At 45.4% G+C, this 18,866-nt stretch overlaps 1 protein-coding gene across 1 annotated transcript in view; it reads left to right on the top strand.

Moving 5' to 3' along the window:
• The window catches only part of PPP1R12B (protein phosphatase 1 regulatory subunit 12B), a 130,395-nt gene that overhangs the window by 43,471 nt on the left and 68,058 nt on the right, over positions 1 to 18,866 (top strand). Inside the window, 6 exon segments of the mRNA XM_039565107.1 lie at positions 2,680 to 2,759; positions 3,313 to 3,452; positions 8,483 to 8,592; positions 11,671 to 11,865; positions 12,619 to 12,701; positions 14,801 to 14,926. Coding sequence (XP_039421041.1) covers positions 2,680 to 2,759; positions 3,313 to 3,452; positions 8,483 to 8,592; positions 11,671 to 11,865; positions 12,619 to 12,701; positions 14,801 to 14,926 — 734 coding nt within the window.

The raw sequence follows: 18,866 nt of genomic DNA, 5'->3' as shown, positions 1-18,866 counted from the left end.
TTCTGGAGATTGTTTTCCACCTCTCCAATTACCTTTTCACACACGGGTGTTCTCCAAGACATATGGTGCCAACAGATGCAGGAAGCCAGGGCCCAGCTATTTTCTTTAGTTACTCATTTGCAATCTTTAATCACAGCAATATTTTTAATAGCTAGAAATCTAGATTGGATGACTGCAGCAAGGAGGTCAGTAGTGTGATGGCATGCAGAATTACGGGAACTGGTAAGGCATTTATGTTCATCTTTGGAATTGTTATTATCCTGCAGTTGCTTTGTTGGCTGGCAGGCTCTCTTGCATCAAACTGCTCTGTTCCTAATGAGCGATTACCCAAGTCAGCTTTGTGTTTGCATCCAGGGAAATACACTGTCAGTGTTGGGAAAGATCTGTTACCGTGTCTGCCTTTCTTACAATGGGGAGGAAGAAGAAATTATAAACTTCAGGGAATTCTGGACTGAAAAAATGGGTTGTTTCAAAACCATATTAAATTGCCATTTCAAAGTGCAGTGGAAATATTGTAAGGGATTATAGGCCAAAAGTTGACAAAAAAAGGAAAGCAAAATATATCTTGTTCAAAGTAAGGGCAGTTTCAAGCCAGAAAGTTGGGTTTGGGTTGAATTTTTTCCTATTTCATCTGAATTTCATCATCTACTGAATTATCTCATTTAAGTGCTTCCAAAAAAGAAGCTAACCTTCTTTCAAAAAGAATTAAAAACCTGTAAATATCGCTTAAAACATTGGGTTCAGAAACAGACAGAATGGGAACACTGCTGATAAACCCCAGGAAAGGATTTTCAGGAACTGACAATGTGGGTGGTTAGAACTTCAGCTCTGATCACAACACAGCTGCTGCCATCCTCAAATAGCAGCCTTAGCATTGACAGGAGCTTCTTAAAAATTAATCAGCTTCTCCCTAAATTAGGCGTTGATAAATACTATCAGGTTGTATTTTGGATTCCCCTCTCTCTCACTACCCAGAATTTTACAGATAACTGCACTTCTTAAATGAAGAAGAAAAACAAGAATTTTTTGGGTGACTGCTCGCCCATTTTTAGGGCTGCTTTGCAGGGGCTACAACCCCCCTGTTCTCTATATAGAAGCACTATATAAAGGCCGTCTCCATTTATTCAGTCAGTGTAGAACTGGGCAGAAGAATCCAGATTTTACCACAGTTTTTTTTAGTGGACATGATCTTTTAGTGGAAAAGCCAATCTATCATGTGTTTATCATGTGCCATTTTTATCACTTAAAAATAGAAAACTTATATTTGTTAAGGATAAAACAGGCAGTTCCATGACTGACATTATTTCACTTCCAAAATGACTCTCAAATCAGATATTTGTTTCAGTCTAAAGCAGAACACTGTGCCACCCTTGCTAAATGATTTGCTGCCGTTACTGGAAAGCAAGGGAATTTTTGTTTGCTGGAAGCAATTAATTTGGTTTGGGTTTGGATTCTTTTCCCAGTTCCTGAATTATCTGTGAATGGAGCAGGCTGTTTCCTGCACTTCCCTTTGCTGTGTTCCAGCAGTTTGGTCAGTTTAACAATGTTGTACCCCAAATTTTTGCTCTTCACTGGAATCCATGTAGCTTTTCCCACTTCACAGGGTGCCCAGAGCAGCTGTGGCTGCGCCATGCCTGGAAGTGTTCAAGGCCAGGTTGGATGGGGCTTGGAGCAACCTGAGCTGGTGGAAGGTGTCCCTGCCCATGGCAGGGGGTGGGAATGGAAGATCTTTAAGGTGCCTTCCAACCCAGATAATTCTGGGATTCTATGATTCAGAATTTCCAGTGCTTTTACTTCATTTGCCTGTCAAAGGAGAAAGAATAACCTGATGAGCCATGACACAACAGAGTCAGCCTTTAATTGAGCCCCTAGCTGTCATCCTTCTGCCTCAGCTGTTTCTGTGGTTCTGGAAGGTACTAAAACAATTTTTGGGTACTGTTTTGTCCACCAATGGTGGTAAAATTAATATTGCTGCTCTCTAGACAAAATCTTTCAGTTTTTGTGTGATCCCAGGTATTCCTGGGCAATGACTTAGTGCATTTGAGAGATTTAAGAAGTGACCCATCCTCACAGGAGTTCCCTGGTTACCTGGACAGGGCAGACTTGAATTCTTTCCTCTGGCAGCAAGTAAATAATAGCCACAAAGGCAGCAGATTTTTAGCTGAATCTAGCCTGATTTCATGTGTGCACACACATAAGGACAGACCTCCAGCAGAATCCCAGAATAGTGTGGGCTGGAAGCAACCTTAAAGCTCATCCAGTCCCACCCTCTTCCATGGGCAGGGGCACCTTCCACTAGCCCAGGTTGCACCAAGCCCCATCCAGCCTGGTCTTGGACACTTCCAGGGATGGGAGAGCCCACGACCTCTCTGGGCAGCAGTCAGGGTTTGTTGCTGGTCTCAGCAGGGGCAGCTGCAGGTGCCTTTGAAGGTTTTACTAAACGGCAGCTGAATTCCAAGGACACACTGGGTGCTGTGCCCTGCTGGAGCTCCAGTCCAGGGCTCACAGTGCCATTGCAGATGTGCTGCTGTTCAAGTGGCTTCTTACACAAACCTACAGTGGTTTGGTCTAACAAGGCTGGGCTGACCTTGTGCTGTGGTGCTGACTGGGTTACCCTGACGGAGCTGGTTAATGTCTATCCTCATTCTCTCTCTCCCATCTTCATGGACTTTTTGGCAGCTACGAAGTGAGAAGGAGACAAGGAATAAGCTGATTGAAGCTGACATGAATGGGAAGCCTCAAAACAGACTCTTCACCAAGTAAGTCTCTCTCTCTTAGTTGAAAAGAAACTGCCCAGAGAGTAATGGGAGAAATGGGAGAGCAGCTTCATCTCTCACAGCCAGCTGGCCTCAGCTGGGTCAAAAACAATTCACTGCTGTTTATTTCATGGTTTTGGTTTTTTTTTAAATCTGAGCACTCTCAAATACAGTTTTAGTTGTGTCTTAACACACCCAGTGAGTGATGGAACAAGGGCTTGGGCTGGTGTTTGGTTCTCCTGCTCTGGCTGAGGATCAGTCGGAGCTTTGGGCTGAGGACTGCACCTTTTTGTAGCACAGAGCCCTACAGCCCAACTGCTGCATTGTGTGGCACTAGAAAAGGAGAGATCACGTTTTTGTTTTCAGAGTTAGAAAATGTGAGACTGGCAGTGGAATCCGTGGCAAATTGGCCATGATGGAAGTGCTGGAATGTTCAGTCTGTAGATGGATTTTGTCCTTTGCTTGTTCTGTATGTAGTAAATCATGTCTGTGTGTTCCTGAGAAATACAACTCAGATAACTTGCTCACCTAGTCCTTAAAATTTCTTATTTTGCAGCAAAGAGAAGATTCTTTATGAGGAAGACACGCTGAAGTCCATGGAAACTGAGGAAGAGAACAAGGACTCAAGCAGTTCTAGTTCTGAAGAGGAAGAAGCTGAAGATGAAGTTTCAGAATCAGACGCTGAGAAGGAGTCAGGTAAGACTTCGTACAGTCTTGGATTTAATAACTAGCCTAGCTATTGTTGTTGCTGTTGTTATTGTTAATAATGACATAATTAGTTGTTAAGGACATCCTGAAAGTTTTACTTCCAGTGTATATGTACAGAATTTGGAGAAATCTGGAACTACTGTGCTAAAAAAGCTGATTCAAATGCTGACTCCCAGGTCAGCATAGTTATTTTTTTTAAAAATCCTTCAGATCCTATTTTAATTCCTACTTCCAGCTCACATGGATTGAAGATAACACATTGTCTATAGCTTGTTCTTAAACAGGGTTTTTTTCTTGTTGGCCCAGTTCAAGAAGAATCCTTCAGGTGCAGGATGGTAGGAAAGCAAGTGAAGGTGTAGGAAGGCAATAGCCTGTTGTGTTTGGATCAGTCTGAAATGAAGGGCTGAAGCTGTCCTGGGTGATTACAGAGGTGAGGAACTTCAGTTTTCCAGGCTGTGATGAATAATGATTGCAAAAGATAGTGGAAAGTAAGGATTAAGTACACAGAGTCACAGTAGCATTTACATTATAGTATATTGCTGGCATCTTACTCCCATTCCTTTTTTATAATTTCTGTGGCTTCCTTAATTAGTTTTAGAAGTGTTTATGTGCAGCACAGAAAGTTTAAATACAGATACTTAATTTTACAGTAAGCCAAGACTTACTTGTACTTAATATTCTGCAAACACAGATGGATCTTGGACTATGATGTGCTTAATGGTTAAACTACTTTTAGCATCAACTTACTTGGTCTATATCCAATATACTAAGAAATAGGTCCTGGGGAGAAGTGTAGTTTACAGTTTCGTTGTGCTTCTGTGGCAGTGAAATTGTCACCTGTGTTAGGATTGTATCAGTTAATGCTGTTGGGGCAGGGTGAGAGGGGTGGAAAATCCTGGCTGGGCTTCGCAGAGCTACTGCTGCAGCAGCTGGGTGGGCATGGCAGTAACACAGGGAAGTAATCTTGGAGCTTTTAAATGGACATGTCAGTGATAGAAAGAGACACACAGTACAAGTCACACATATTTTCTCCATAAATCAGGGGTTTGCCCTGATTATATACATATTTATATAAATATAAATTATACCTGTCTAACTGGGTGCCCATGCTTGTAATCCATGTGAACGTGGTGGTAGTTTAACCAAAACAACTCAAATGTTTGCACACTTGTAAGACCTGGAGCTGTGTGGGGTTTAACAGAGTCAGGAGCAGCCTAAGATCCTTCAGCAAGGAAAGATCTACAGCACTCAGCATTAAATTTTGTGTGAAGCCAGAACAGGTCTTTTTATTGCATTAGTTCACTGAGCAAAGCACATTATAGGAGTCTGTGTTAAACCACTAGAGGTAATAGAAATGGGACACAACAAGCATTCAGGTAATGATTAAGCTTCAGGCTTTGTTACCTGTACTCTCCTGGCAAGATTATTGGGTCCTTTGAGAAATGTCCATCACAATTGAAACCCTGCCTTGTAAACTTCTGAAATCACTGATAAAATGAGTGTGGACTTGCCCAGCTGGATGGAGCCACAGCTATCACTTGTTGCATATGTCAGTGGGGGTCACATCTTTAGTACTCTTTAAAGCAGGATTCTGTAAGGTAACAGCATCAGCCCACATTATAGGAGGACCCCAAAGAAAAGTAAAATTTTTCATTTTGGTAATGAAAATGATAAATGTCACAGTATTACTGATTTCAGTGACAGACAGTGGTATTCCTGGGCTGAGCCCCCAGCGTGGGCAGCAGGGCAGGGGGGGATTCTGCCCCTGTGCCCCACTCAGCTGAGCCCCCACCTGCAGAGCTGCCTCCAGCCCTGGGTTCCAGCACGGGAAGGACCTGGAGCTGCTGCAGCGAGTCCAGGGGAGGCACCAGGATGATCAGAGGGATGGAGCAGATCTGCTGTGAGGAAAGGCTGAGAGAATTGGGATTGCTCAGCCTGTAGAAGAGAAGCTTTGGGGTGACCGTACTGTGGCCTCCCAGGACCTGAAGGGAGCCTCCAAGGAAGATGAAGAGAGACTGTTTACAAGGGCCTGGAGTGACAGGACAAGGGGAATGGCTTCAAACTGACAGAGAGTAGGTTTAGATGGGATATTAGGAAAAAATTCTTCCGTGTGAGGGTGGGGAGGCCCTGGCACAGGTTACCCAGGGAAGCTGTGGCTGCCCCGTCCCAGAAGTGTCCAAGGCCAGGTTGGACGGGGCTTGGAGCAGCCTGGGCTAGTGGAAGGTGTCCCTGCCCATGGCAGGGGGTAGAACAGGATGAGCTTTAAGGTTCCTTCCAGTCCAAACCAATCTGAGATTCTGTGTTTATCTGCTCAACATTTTACATGATGGTACAGGAGGCATGGGTATGAAAGCATGCAAATTATTCCCTTATTCCTCTTCATTTTCTTTAATATTCCCATACCTTTACAGTTCTGAGCAGTGCTGGACACGTAGGTTATTACTGTTGTTCTTAAGTGTTCAAAGTCCAGATGAAAAAAAAAATTCTGAGTGATCTTTATAAACCTAAAAATTCCAACCCCTTTGGTAGCTGAGCATAAAGCAGGACATGTAGAAGCTGGCAGTGTAACACAAGTTTATTTTGAGGTGTGTTTTGAAGAGTCTCAGGTTGCGATTAATTTGTTGAATTTGCAGAAACTGTGGGAAGAAGAAATTGGATGAGGAAAGCGGTGAAATTGGTGAAGGGCTTCAGAGTAGTATGTTTCTTATAATTTGTAAGAAATTTGTGTTCTTCAAACAAAGGAAGCTGAGGGCATTAATGCCACTATTCATTTTGAGGACAATTAATTTGGCATTGACCTCTTGTAAACAAGAGAAAGATCAGTATAAAATTCTATGGTGATTATCTGTGCTGGGAACTATTACAATATGTAATTATTGGGAATTAAAGCAGGCCGTGGAAGCTTTTAGTGTTGTTTTGTTTAAAAACCAACTAAACAAAAACTCTTATCGAAAAACCTTTACGAAAAAGGAATTAGAAACCTAAATTTTTACTCTTACAAATTTGTTTTGAGGAGATTGAACTAATCCTCACCAGTTTCTCTTGTCTGGAATTCATGTTTATTGCTGAAATTTTGGTAGAATAAAATGTGGGATCATGCCCGAAGCCAACGCTGCCAGTGGCCGTGCCATCCCTTGTGCTGCCAGCACAGAGTCCCTTGGCCTGTCCCTCTTCTGCAGTCAACTGCTCCCAGTCACATTGCTCACAGTTAGCCCTTCCCAACCTGTCATTACCACTTTAGCTTGTGCCCTTCTAATTAGGCTTGACCTTAAAAGCTGACCTGTGTGCTATAAACTTCCAGGACAGGCTCCCAGTGCCCATGCAGCCCAGCCTGGAGAGCTGCTGCAGCAGCCTTCCCTTCCTGCAGTACCCTGTGTTTTACAGGCCTCAGTCACAAGAATGAGCAGCTGTCAGAAATGGCAGCGCATCTTTCCTTGTCCGTGGGCATTTCCATGGACTTGGATGCCAAGTATGGCATCCTTGCCAGGCCTGCAAGGAGGAATGGGGGATCTATTGCCCCTTCCCTAGGGGTGGATGAAAGTGCACCCGAGGGTTCAGCTCCAGAACTGAAATCTGCTGCTTTACAGAGAGGGAAAAGTGGCTGAGAATCCATTCTCATGCAGACCCAGTGTAACAGCTGGAGCTGGGGCAGGGAGGGTCAGGCTGGAGATCAGGGAAAGGTTCTTCCCCCAGAGGGTGCTGGGCACTGCCCAGGCTCCCCAGGGAATGGGCACTGCCCCAGGGCTGCCAGAGCTCCAGGAGCGTTTGGCCAACGCTCTCAGGCACAGGGTGGGATTGTTGGGGTGTCTGTGCAGGGCCAGGAGTTGGACTCAATGATCCCTGTGGGTCCCTTTCAACTCAGGAGATTCTGTGATTCTGTCTTTGTCTCTTTAGTTCAGGCTCTGTCAGTCCTGCTAACTTCCTGTTATTTTAAAATGTTTCTCTTGGCTTGCTCTTTTCTGTTTTCTGTGTCCTTTGATCCTTTTTTTTCTAGGACTGAGAACATTTGTTACAGAAAGATTGATCTTCATGCTCCAAGGTGCCATCCTCCCAGATGCTCCATCCCAAAGTACTCCTCATGTGTAACAGCAGACACTTACTCCCTGCACATAGATTATTTCCTAGGACCGGTTGGGTGCTTATGCTTAAAATTACTTTATTTTTTCCAAGCCATGACTGTGTGAGCACTCCTAGCTAAAAGGAAAACTTTGGTTGGTGGGTGTAGATACATCATTTCTCAGGCAGGTTCCAAGTGCCTGGGTTTATGGTGAATAGTCTGTCTCCAGCCTGTGCTCTCCTGTCAAGTGAACCTATTGCCTGAGTCACCCTTTCTGCTTGCTCTCCCCCGGTAATGTCTGGTGGATGTTCTTCTGTCAAGCACGTGCATAGATACAAAAAAAAAATGTCATACTGGACAGCTGCATTTATCTAACAAGCAGGGAGCCAGCTGTGAGCAGGGACAAGGGTTGCTTAGCTTGCTTGGAGCCCAAGTAAGGGCTTTTGTTGGGCAGTAGTCCTGGCTTCCTGTAGAAAAATGGATTTTGCTACAGAAGACCAGAAATTCTGCCAGCAGCACAAGCAGGTGCAGAGAACTGTGCAGTGAAACCCAGCGCTGGCTGTTGGCTGTACCACACTCGTGCTACAGCAGGAGCAGCATGTGCCCCTTTTCATCCCAAGATTTACCAGGGAAGAAATTCCCAGACAGGAAACAAAATTCTGAACAACAAATAACCTGTGTGTCCCCTTTTTGGTGCTTTCTGCAAAGATTTTGCTTGTCTGTGAGGATCAAGTTCAAAAGCTTTGCCTGGCAAATGTATCCATCCTATTCTTTAGGAAGTGGGAAGCTCCTTGCAGAAAGCCCTGACATCTGACAGTGCAGGAGGCGCTGACATCTCACTGATCCGGGAGACAGAGGTCACACAGCACTGACCTGGAGTGCAGAGCACACTCTGTGTAAAGAGGGGCCTTGGAAGTGCAATACTGAAACATTTGGTTTCTCTTCTTGTTTAAAATTGTAGAGAGAAAGGAAGAGCCCTTTGCCAACCACTCCAGCCGTGAATCCAGGCCCAGCATCACTGAGCAAATGCCACCACCCGAGCCCAACTCCTTCACTGCATCTGCCAGAAGAGTAAGTGAATTTGGAATCAATGGGGACTCCAGCAGTGCTCAGAAGCAGAAGGTGTTACTGGGAGATGGATGCTCTGAAACCAATTTTCAGAGGAGTTTGACTTAAATTTAGAAAAGCCTGGTAGTATGAAATTCTGATAAAGATGTGTGTTAGCAGCAGTGTAGGGCTGCCTCCAAGGAGGGCGTTGGTACAATACGGTTCCTCTTGAATCTCTGACCCTCCAAAGCAAATTGTGTTGAAGAAACCCAGCCTACAGCACATGCTCTGTGTGCTGTCAGTTCTCAGGGGGCTGCTGCCAGTGTCTTCCCAGCAGGTCTGTCACCAGAGCTGATTCCTGCTCATGTATCAGCAGTGAGTTTGGCACCATCTTCCAAAGCGCCTCTCTGACTTGCCAAAGCCAGTTGAGTCAGTGGTGTGATGTTACAGCCCAGCAAGCAGAGGGTAGTTTGCATGTGGCTGGCCAACTGGGCTATACAAGCTTTGAAAGGTGGTCACTGAAATCTTATGTGAATCCTCCAACTCTCAGATCACTCAGCTAGATGGCACCAGGAGACTCTGCTCTGCACAGAACTCGTGTCGTCTGCTGCTGCTTTCTTTTTGCACCAGACTATGGAGAAAACAACACAGATACCTGGCCCAGGGCTGAAGCACTCAGTGCTTGTCAGAGGGAAATGTTTCTTGCTTAGTCACAATTTTTTGTTTTCCACATGCAACTGAGTGTAACCATGATCAAATGAAACAGAGCTCCTCTGGGCGTTGTTCAGCTCAGGCTGGTTTAGCAGGGGAACTGTTAGAGGTAGAAGGATGCTGGGATTTGTGAGCACTTCAGGTAACCTTTTCCCAGCTGCAGAGGTTTGGTCTCACTCCTTTGAGCTGTTTAACCCAGAATAAGGGTGTTAGGGTATAGAAGCTGGCCTGTGAGCAGAGCAATTACTGATTTGACCTCAGTCACTTAAGATCAGCTTCTTTACCTTCTCTCACCTGTTTGACTTTTCTGTAATTCTCTTTGACGGGCTGGGCTTTAGACTGTGTTGCCCTCTCTTAGGGGAGTTATTAGTATGTGCTGTTCCTGTGTTGTTCAGAATTTACAGACGACAGATTTTGCTGTGGTTTTGAGCTTTCTCTGAGGAAAGCATCAAAACTACATGAAAATGTTAGAGCTGTGTAGCCCAGTAGACTGGAAGTGCTGGAAATGGTGGAGTACACATTAACTCTTTGCATCTGCATTGAAATGACATGAGCTGAAAACATTGCTCAAATACTGCAGGGATAATTTTAGCTTGGCAGTCTTCAGACGGTGAGTCTGAGGGCAGAGCTCCCCAGGAGCTCCATTTATTCTGAATAGTGTCAGATGGTTCGTGTCAGATAGACTATGGTATAATAATGCTTAGATCAGCTTTGATCAAAAGCCTTGTCTGCCCAGTGTCCTGGCAGACAGTGGCCGTCAGAAGATACCACAGAACACAGAATCTTGCAGGAATTCCCTCCCACTTTCCAGCAATTGGCATTTCAGGGACTTGCTGAACCTGGTGTAATTCTTGTCTTCAGTAGCCCCTGTTGGACTTTTCCTCTATGCAGTCACTTTTTGATTGGGATCCTCTAATGTCCAGTGGTAAAGAGTCCTTCAGCTTAGTTAAAAACTCTACAAAGCTCCCTGTCCCATTAACCTACCGCAAGCTGGGTTTGTTTGCTGCCCCTCGTTCCTTTATGGAAAGGACCAAGGAATGATTGTTCCTTATTCACCCTTCTGTGTGCCACAGAGTGTTTCTTCTACCTTGGTCATATCTCAGCCTGGAGACTGCTGATATGTTGAGTATCTCCTCATGCAGGACCTCTCTTGCTCTACTCATTCTTGCTGCCTTTCCCTGAATCTCTTCCCTTCTTGTCAACTGCTGCTGAGCCCTGGAGCTGAGCTGTGTGTGGTACCAAAGGTGTGATTGTACCCTGCAGTAACACAGAGCCACAGTGGTTGTGTGTTTTGTATTCTGTACTTTTCCAGTAACTCCTAATAATTTGTTTGCTTTATTTCCTGTACAACTTGATGCTTAGCCCTGTACAAGTGTCTCTTGCTCAGGCTCCATTCTTGGATGGCACTAGGCAGCCTTTTCTAAGACTTGGTAACTGTAGCTAAAGTCATACATTGAGGCAGTTGTACATTGAGGCAGTTGTGTATTTAAGGACCAATATATGCAGGTCAGAAGTGCCTCATGTAACAAAAAGCACAAAGGCCCATTCTGTGGTATCCACAGTTACCTGCCCATGGAAGGGGCCTCTGCAAAGTCCAGTGTCCTGCTCAAAGCAGGATTAAGCTCATGTCATGTTGCTTTGACCTACCTGAGCTCAGCTGAGTATTAAAAGGTCTCTGAGGATGGAGATGCTCTACTCCCTTACTCCCTGTCCCAGTGCAGCTTTGCTCCTGCTGGGAGTTATGTCTCCATGTCAGCTGGGGTTTCCCATGTGGAAACTTCTCTGTTCTCCTCCTTTCACTGTCGACTGCAGAGAAGTCTGGTTCCATGTCCTCTGTAAACCCACCCCCAAGTAGCAGAGCAACTAAATCCCATGTTTGCCTTCTCTTTTCCACGCTAAACAATCCAGGTTTCCTCAGTCTCTTCCTTTACAGTGTTGTTGGCTACAACTCCCTGATGATCTCAATGACTTCTCCTGGACTCTGTTGCTGTGAGGGGTTTATTTGCAGCTAGTTCCATAAGACCTGAGTACTTGTTTTTGGTTTTCTGCCTTTACTGAATAATTACCCCTTCCTAAATGGGTGATAATAAAAGCTTCACTGTTCATTATGTTCTTTCCTCAAAGCTGGAGGAGGGCACTGTGTAGGCAAAGACCTGCACAGTGGCACAAGATTCCTTTCATCCTCTGTCCTTGGGGATGAGGCACTACAGCAGTTTGCATCCCTGCGAGTTCGCCTTGCACTCTGTCCTGTAGTTAAACAGGAAATAAAAGTCACTCTGTCTTACAAATGTAGCCCAGCAAAAACTGGGGCTTTTTGAAACACTTTCTGAACTTAGAGTGTGCCTTGCAGTGCTCTTCCTTTTTCCAAATGTCCCTGTTTCTCCTCCACAGTTCAGTTGGCTCAGCAAGTCAGACGAGCAGAAGGATGAGTCACCTTCGTCGTGGCGGCTGGGCCTGAGGAAGACTGGCAGCCACAACATGTTGAGTGAAGTTGCTGCCACTCGTGAGGCACAGAGGGATAAAACTTCCATCTATCGCTCCTCGTCCAGCCCTCGGATATCTGCGCTGTTGGACAACAAGGAAAAGGTTTGGCTTTCAGCAAGGATGATTTAGTGTATCCACTTTACCCCACAGGTGTAAACCTCTTTCCTTTTGAGTTATTGCTGGGATTTGTATCCGTAACAAATGCGGGTCTCTTTCATTCTTACTTCCTTTTTCTTTTGAAAAATATTTTCCTCCTATCAGTTGTTTCTCCAGAACTGGAGTTTGGTGCCCCTTTGGCCTAATTCCTGCTCAGTTTGGACGGGGCTGCCCCTGAACAGGGGCTGCCAGTCTGGCACAGCCTGTTCTTTACCAGAAGATGTCCATTACAGGCAATAGCACATACCTGCAGTGGAGATTCTCCTTCCATGTCGTTTATATGGATTCTTCCTGTATCCACCAGCTGCATTTGTAAATCCCATATCACATATTCAGTAACTGTAACTTTTCTGCCCATGGGTAGATGCCTCATCCCTGCAGGTGTTCAAGGCCACCTTGGATGGAGCTCTGGTCTAGTGGACTAAAGATCCCTTCCAACCCAAGCCATTCTCTGATTCTGTGATTTACAAGTCATTCTCTAAGTTAGAACATGCTTTTACTCACTACCATGCTCATCAGGAAATCCGTTTCAGAACTGATATTTCTATGCTGTGGTATGTGTTGCCCAAGAAATTGCCTTAAACCAGCTGATAGGAGAATGCTTTCTTAGTTGAAGAAATTTGAACACAAATTTATTTCCACTGAACGTGCTGAAAGGGTAAGAGATGTGTAGCTGAAGTTCCTCTTTTGCTTTACCAGGACAGAGAGAACAAGAGTTATCTTGCCACCATAGTCCCCAGAAGACTGAGCAGTACGAGTGATATAGAAGAAAAAGAAAACAGGTGAGACTGGCTGAAGTTAATGCTCAGCTTCCATCCTGTCAATAGTACTTCTGGAATATAATTTTTCTGTAGTCATGCTTTGTATATTTTCTCAGCAGTCTCAAGTACACAGGAATTGACAATGTCAAGAGCCAGCTCTGTCTATAAAAGTTCTGGTACACTGGTTTTTATTTAGGTGAGCAGGAACCAGCAGACTGGTTCCTCCATCCCTGTACTCACACAGGCACAGGCTCCATCCAGGCAACCAGATTTATGGATCCTTGTTCCTTTTATATGCAAATGTCTCGTTTTGTAGCTGCACCTTGTACTTGTCACTTGCTCAGCAGTCACCTTCAGTCCTTTTGTTCACACCTCTGTCACTTGAGATTCACTTGAGCTTGTGAACTCTTCTGTGTAGGAACTGTTCCACTGCAGAGCTGTTACAGTCAGTGTGTGTAGATGCCCCTGGACGGAACCATGGTGTAAATGGGATATATATCCAGGATTTCCAGATGTATTTGAGGAGCTGATTTTTACAAGCAACTTCTTCAGGGGCCTTCCAGTGCCTAAAGGGGCTCCCAGAGAGCTGGAGAGGGACTTTGGACAAGGTCCTGAAGGGACAGGACGAGGGGGAATGGCTTCCCACTGCCAGAGAGCAGGGATAGATGGGATATTGGGAAGAAATTTTTCCCTGTGAAGGCGGTGATGTCCTAGCACAGGGTGCCCGGAGAAGCTGTGGCTGCCCCATGCCTGGCAGTGTCCAAGACCAGGCTGAATGGGGCTTGGAGCAGCCTGGGCAGGTGGAAGGTGTCCCTGCCCATGGCAGGGGTGGGACTGGATGAGCTTTAAGGTCCCTTCCAACCCTGGCCGTTCTATGATTCAGTTTTTACTAGAAGGAGTAAAATTTGACCTTAGCCTCATTTCCAGCTACTTCCCCAATAGAGGAGGAAAGGCACATGCAGAGCGGTGGCTGTGAACTGTAATTGTCGGGCAGGAGCTGTGGCAGGTGACACCCTGAGAGAATTTCAGCACAGCTTGAGATTCTTTGCTGATCTTTTGCCAGAGCCTCCTGCTGTGTTCTTGTTCACTCTCAGGCAGTCTCTGAGATCCAGAGTTTTGCAGACAATTTGTGTCTGTTGATCAGCTCAAGCCGGTTTGGCAGAGGCTGCTATCGAGTGGCACATCCAGCTGTGGGTGCTGACAAGCGTCCTTTGCTGAGTGGAGTGGGGACTGGCTGAGGAGAGCTGGCCTTCAGGAACAGATGGTGCCCAGGCATGCTGTGTAGTACAGATTTTTCCCAATATTCTTTCCTTTCAAAACATCTGAGGTTTTTTTCTGGAACCCACAGGTGTCTCAAGAGAGCATCAGTGTGGGCACAACAACTGGAAATGAGAAATAATTGCAGGCTGATGAGGGAATGGATTAGTGCTGCACTACAAGCTCCGGGTCCTGTCCAGGACCGGAAGAGATGCCAGAGTGTGCAGTAGCATAGGGAAAGAGCCCTGTTTTCAGATAACCAGGATAAATAGGACTACCAGGAATTTCTTGATAACTTGTTGAGTAGCTTTAGATACTGTAAATATTTTGTTTGTTGTTTTCTGCTTCATGATTTTGTGGTGGACCTGGCAGTGCTGGGTTAATCGTTGGACTCAATGATTTTAGAGGGCTTTTCCAAGCCTCATGATTCTGTGAAAGGATTTGCTGTGCTGAATTGCTTTTGTCCTTGCCTAGATACCTCGAAGAATAAAAGCTTCCCTACAGTTCCAATATCTGCCCATTTATAGTTTGCTTGATAACAGACAGTAGCAAGAATATTAAATGACACTATTTAATATGTTAAATTACCTTTGTGGACAATCTGAATTTCATTTGCAAGTTTTCTGACTAAAAAGGATCTTGTTCCTCTTTATGCAAAACATTACATCATCTGTGGTTCTGAAGTGAGCTGGCAAGAGCAGGAGCTGATGTTAAGGCCAGAGCAGGTGTTTCTCTGAGCTGTGTCACCTGAACAATGAAGCACATAGGTGTAAGGAAAGGATCTGTGTTGTGAAACTGTAAAGGAGCCAAAAGCAGACTCCAGAGGTTTTTCTAAGCAAAGCCTGTGCTCTGTCCTGCTTTAGAGAATCCGCTGTGAACCTGGTGCGGAGTGGCTCCTACACCCGGCAGCCCTGGAGGGACGAGCCAAAGGAAAACGAAGCCCCCCACTCCGGTGCACCCACTACCTATGTATCCACCTACTTGAAAAGGTATGTCCAGTTCTGTCTGACGTGGGTTCTCAGGCAGTCAGAACCACTCTTAACATGCCTCCCAGACCTCAGCCTCCTGCTTGCTGCCTCCTGCATCTTGTAACTGGCCTTGGGACCCTCTTCTGCTGGGAGCAGGAAAGAAAAGTTAAGACTTCCTGATGTTTGTCATGCTAAATGGTGTTTTTAAAGGCTATTATTTTTATTAATTTGCAAATTGCTGGACTGAATTTAAATACTCTTGTTCCCATAACTCAAATGCAATGTTTTCTCTGTTTAATGCTGATGCTATGGTTAGAGAATAAAACCAAAATTGATCATAAAAGCAGATTAATGTAATAAGAGTCTGAAAGCATTGTTCAGATAGCTCTTGGTGAGTAAGTTATAGCTTATCTCTAATTTTGGTTTATATTAGTCCCATGTTTATGGTATTATCAGAAAGTGGCAGTGATCTTGTGCATGATGTACAGCACTTGCTAAGGAGTAAAACTGATGCTTCCACCGTTGTCTTGTGGCAGTAAGGAAGCAGTTTGTGCCCAGGGTGTGTGAAGTTGTAGAGGCTGATTGTTGGTAAAGGAGCCTGGCAGAGGCAGGAAGGCAGTTCCAGGCAGAACTTCTGTAACTGCAGTGTCCTGGACCCCCTTGGGAGGCAGAGCCTCAGTGTCCTTGGGGTACCAGCTAATAGCTTTCTGAGTGAGCTGAAGCAATGCCCTGCCCTGGTGAGGCAAACAGGGCATTGCTGGGTTTTCATCTCAGCTGTGAGCAGGAGGATCAGCAGTGGCAGCACCTCAGCTTTATTTCAGTTGATACTGGAGACCATCAAAACAGCCTGTAATAAACATGTCACACTGCAAAGCCATTGTGTTTCTGGTTAAGGAAAACAGCAGCAATAGCTCAAGGTTTTAGATTGAGTTTCACCAGATTCCAGACCCTGAACTTAATAACTGTCCTGAAGATGAAACAATTGCTTGAGTTACTCAGGAAGAGGCAATTTGTTCCAGTGTTTATGCTGTAGAGGTAAGTGGTGCTCAAGGATGTGTGTGGCCAGTTGCTGAGCACGTACAGATCCATTGCCACAAAAGGTGAAGCAGCCCCTTCAAGCAGAAGCCTTCTGCTCTGCTGATCCATTCCAGTGACTTCACAGCTATCCTGGGATGTGATGACAGCCCAGCCTCCATAGCTTGTCTCTCTCCAAAGCTGGTCTGACAAGCTGCAGCTGATTACATTGGAAAACTTTTGCCCCTTGCAGCTGGCACACCTTTGCTGCTCCCCGCTCTGAGGGACTGCCCAGTCACCCCCAGGCAATCTTACAAACATTGCTGGTTTATCCCAGCTAATCCAGCACCAGATTTAGTGTTGCACTCACACAGTTGTAGTGTATTTCCTTGGTTAAACTGTAACAGAGAGTGGGGAAGGTTTAGGCTGCAGTGAGATGTCACTAATACTGAATTAGTGTCACAAAGGCTGAATTCTGGCCTTTTATAAGAGTGACTGGTTCACAAGCAGGTACATAGAATACCTTTGTCGGGTAGGAATAAATGTGCTTTTGAAGGAGAGATCAGTGGGGTTGCATTTCATATACACACAGTAAAATCATGATCAATTAGACCTTTATCCCATACAGTTTTCTGTGGGAGAGCACAGAGAAATGGAATATGATTGTATTGAATTTATGATTTCTCCAGCCTTGTGCATCCACCCCTAAGAGGAGGAAAGGAACCTGGTTAGACATACGCTTTTTGTCATTTCCAGATATTATCAAAACTCTGAACACAACTCCAAAAAGTAAAAGCTTGTACTTAGAGAGGAAGAATTCAAGGGAATATGACATGCTTGGATGTTACTGAGAGGATGACTGTGTACAGCTGCAACTCCCCTTTGCCTCAGTATTTGACTAATCTCCATAAAGATCACAGACTGGTTTGGGTTGGAAGGGACCTTAAATCCCATCTCCTTTCAACCCCTGCTATGGACAGGGACACCTTCCACAAAACTGGCCTTGGACACTTCCAGGAATGGGGCAGCCACAGCTTCTCTGGGCAACCTGTGCCAGGGCCTCACCACCCTCACAGGAAAAAATTCCTTCCCAATATCCCATCTAACCCTAGTTATGTTCTTTAAGTGTTTTATATGACCCCCCAAACATAGAATGAATAACAGCAGCAGATCATCTTAAGATGTGGAAAAAGGCTGTTTTTGTTTTTTTTTTTTTTTACTAAAAGGGAGCAACATAACTTGCAGCAATGTTACAAATGTTCTTCAGCTTTATTTGAAGCAAATATTGATGCTCTCTCTGTCATGGTACTGGCACTTGTCCTGCTTTCTCTGTGTGTACCACTGGCCCAGAAATCCACAGAACCCTGCTCTGATACCGTGGTGTCCATTTTAGTGTGTACTGGCCTTCAAAAAGCCAGGTCACTTTGACTATATATGAAAGGATATGGAGGAAAACTGGCATGGCAAGTTGGATTAGTTCAGCATCCTGCCTTTGACATCAGCCAGAAGTGCTGCCTCCCAGGAAGGGCTCACGCACCAAAATGAAATCCTTCAGCCGCACAGTTTCTCCTTCATTTCACATTTATGCAAATGCCTCCTTGCTGGTTCTGGTCACATAAAAGCCATTGCAGTGAGCCAGGATAACAGTCCCTGCAGCCCAGACTCTGTTTCTGATAGCAGCTGGTTTTGAAGGAGAAGTTGCAAAAGCCAGTATAACTTCAGAGCAGTCTTCCACCTCCCACACTCTCCTTGCTTCCAGCAATCAGGAATTTAGGAGCCAAGGGTTATATTTAACCATTGTTCTTAACAGCCACCACTGTGGCCAACTTCCATACCCAAATCCTAGTTTGATCTCTGCAATATCCCATGGCAGTGTGTTTAAAAAAGATAGTTACGTGCTTTGTGCAAACCTTTTTTATTAGCACATGTGGAAGCTTTTTAAGAGTGTGAAGGTTGTTAAGTTAAAGTTTTTAATGCCTTTGCTGTTCTCAGAAGTATTTCTTTTTATTGCTTTGAAATGTTGCTTTACATTTCATTGCTCATTCCCTGATGGTTCTGTTGTGGTGATAATGTTAGAGAATGAGGAGCAGTGTGCCAGTGTCTTTTTCTATTTCTAATGTTGAATTCTTCAGCATAAATTCGTAGTCCTCCCTTTCACAGACTCCTATGGACACAGCTGTTAATTAACAGGATTCCCTGGCTAACCTTTATGTTGCAATTTTCTGGTCCCGTTCAGATCAAACGTGGACAATGGAGTAAATGTCTTGGAGTGCCCTACACACTGTGCAGGGCCACCCATGCAGGGGGGCAGGCTGGGAGGTGGATTCCCACAGAGGTGGCAGTGCCTTGGCTCGCTTGGGAGCAGGAGCATGTTCCTGGTGCCTCAGCACCACATTTCTCTGCCCATGTGTGTTGGAGCTGGCACAATGCCATCCCTGTGCCCTCTGCCTTCATTCCTTCTCCTCCTTCCCTCTCATCCCCCACATCATTGCTTTCCCAGGCACCTGGTGCTGCTTCCATCCTCCTCACCCATTACCTTTCCCTTCTGAAAGACAATCCTTGTCAGGGCTTTCTTGATAACCCTATTGCATCCTCCCTTCCTGACCAAGTTCCTTCTCTCTTGCGGCCACCCTTGTGCCCCAGACACTCTACCTTGGGCTCCCCTAGGATGATGCCACATCAACTCTGTTCCCCCAGGGCTGCCACCACCTTTTCCCCTGCTGATCCTCTCATTCCTTCCCAGGCACAGGCCCCACTGCTATCGTCTCCTCAGAACACTCACTTATGCAACTCCACAGCCTCTTGCTCCACACGCCCACCCCAGCCAGGCTCCTCTTCCCACTCCTACCCTCCTCCCAGCCCATCTCCAGGGCTTGGCCTTTCCCTCTGGAGCAGAGAGCCAAGAAGGGAGGCACTTGTTTCCCGCAGGACTTCCTGCTCCCACGTG

This window comes from Corvus cornix, chromosome 26, assembly GCF_000738735.6.
Source record: "Corvus cornix cornix isolate S_Up_H32 chromosome 26, ASM73873v5, whole genome shotgun sequence".
Lineage (NCBI taxonomy): Eukaryota > Metazoa > Chordata > Aves > Passeriformes > Corvidae > Corvus > Corvus cornix.
This window is presented reverse-complemented; position numbering and strand designations above follow the sequence as displayed.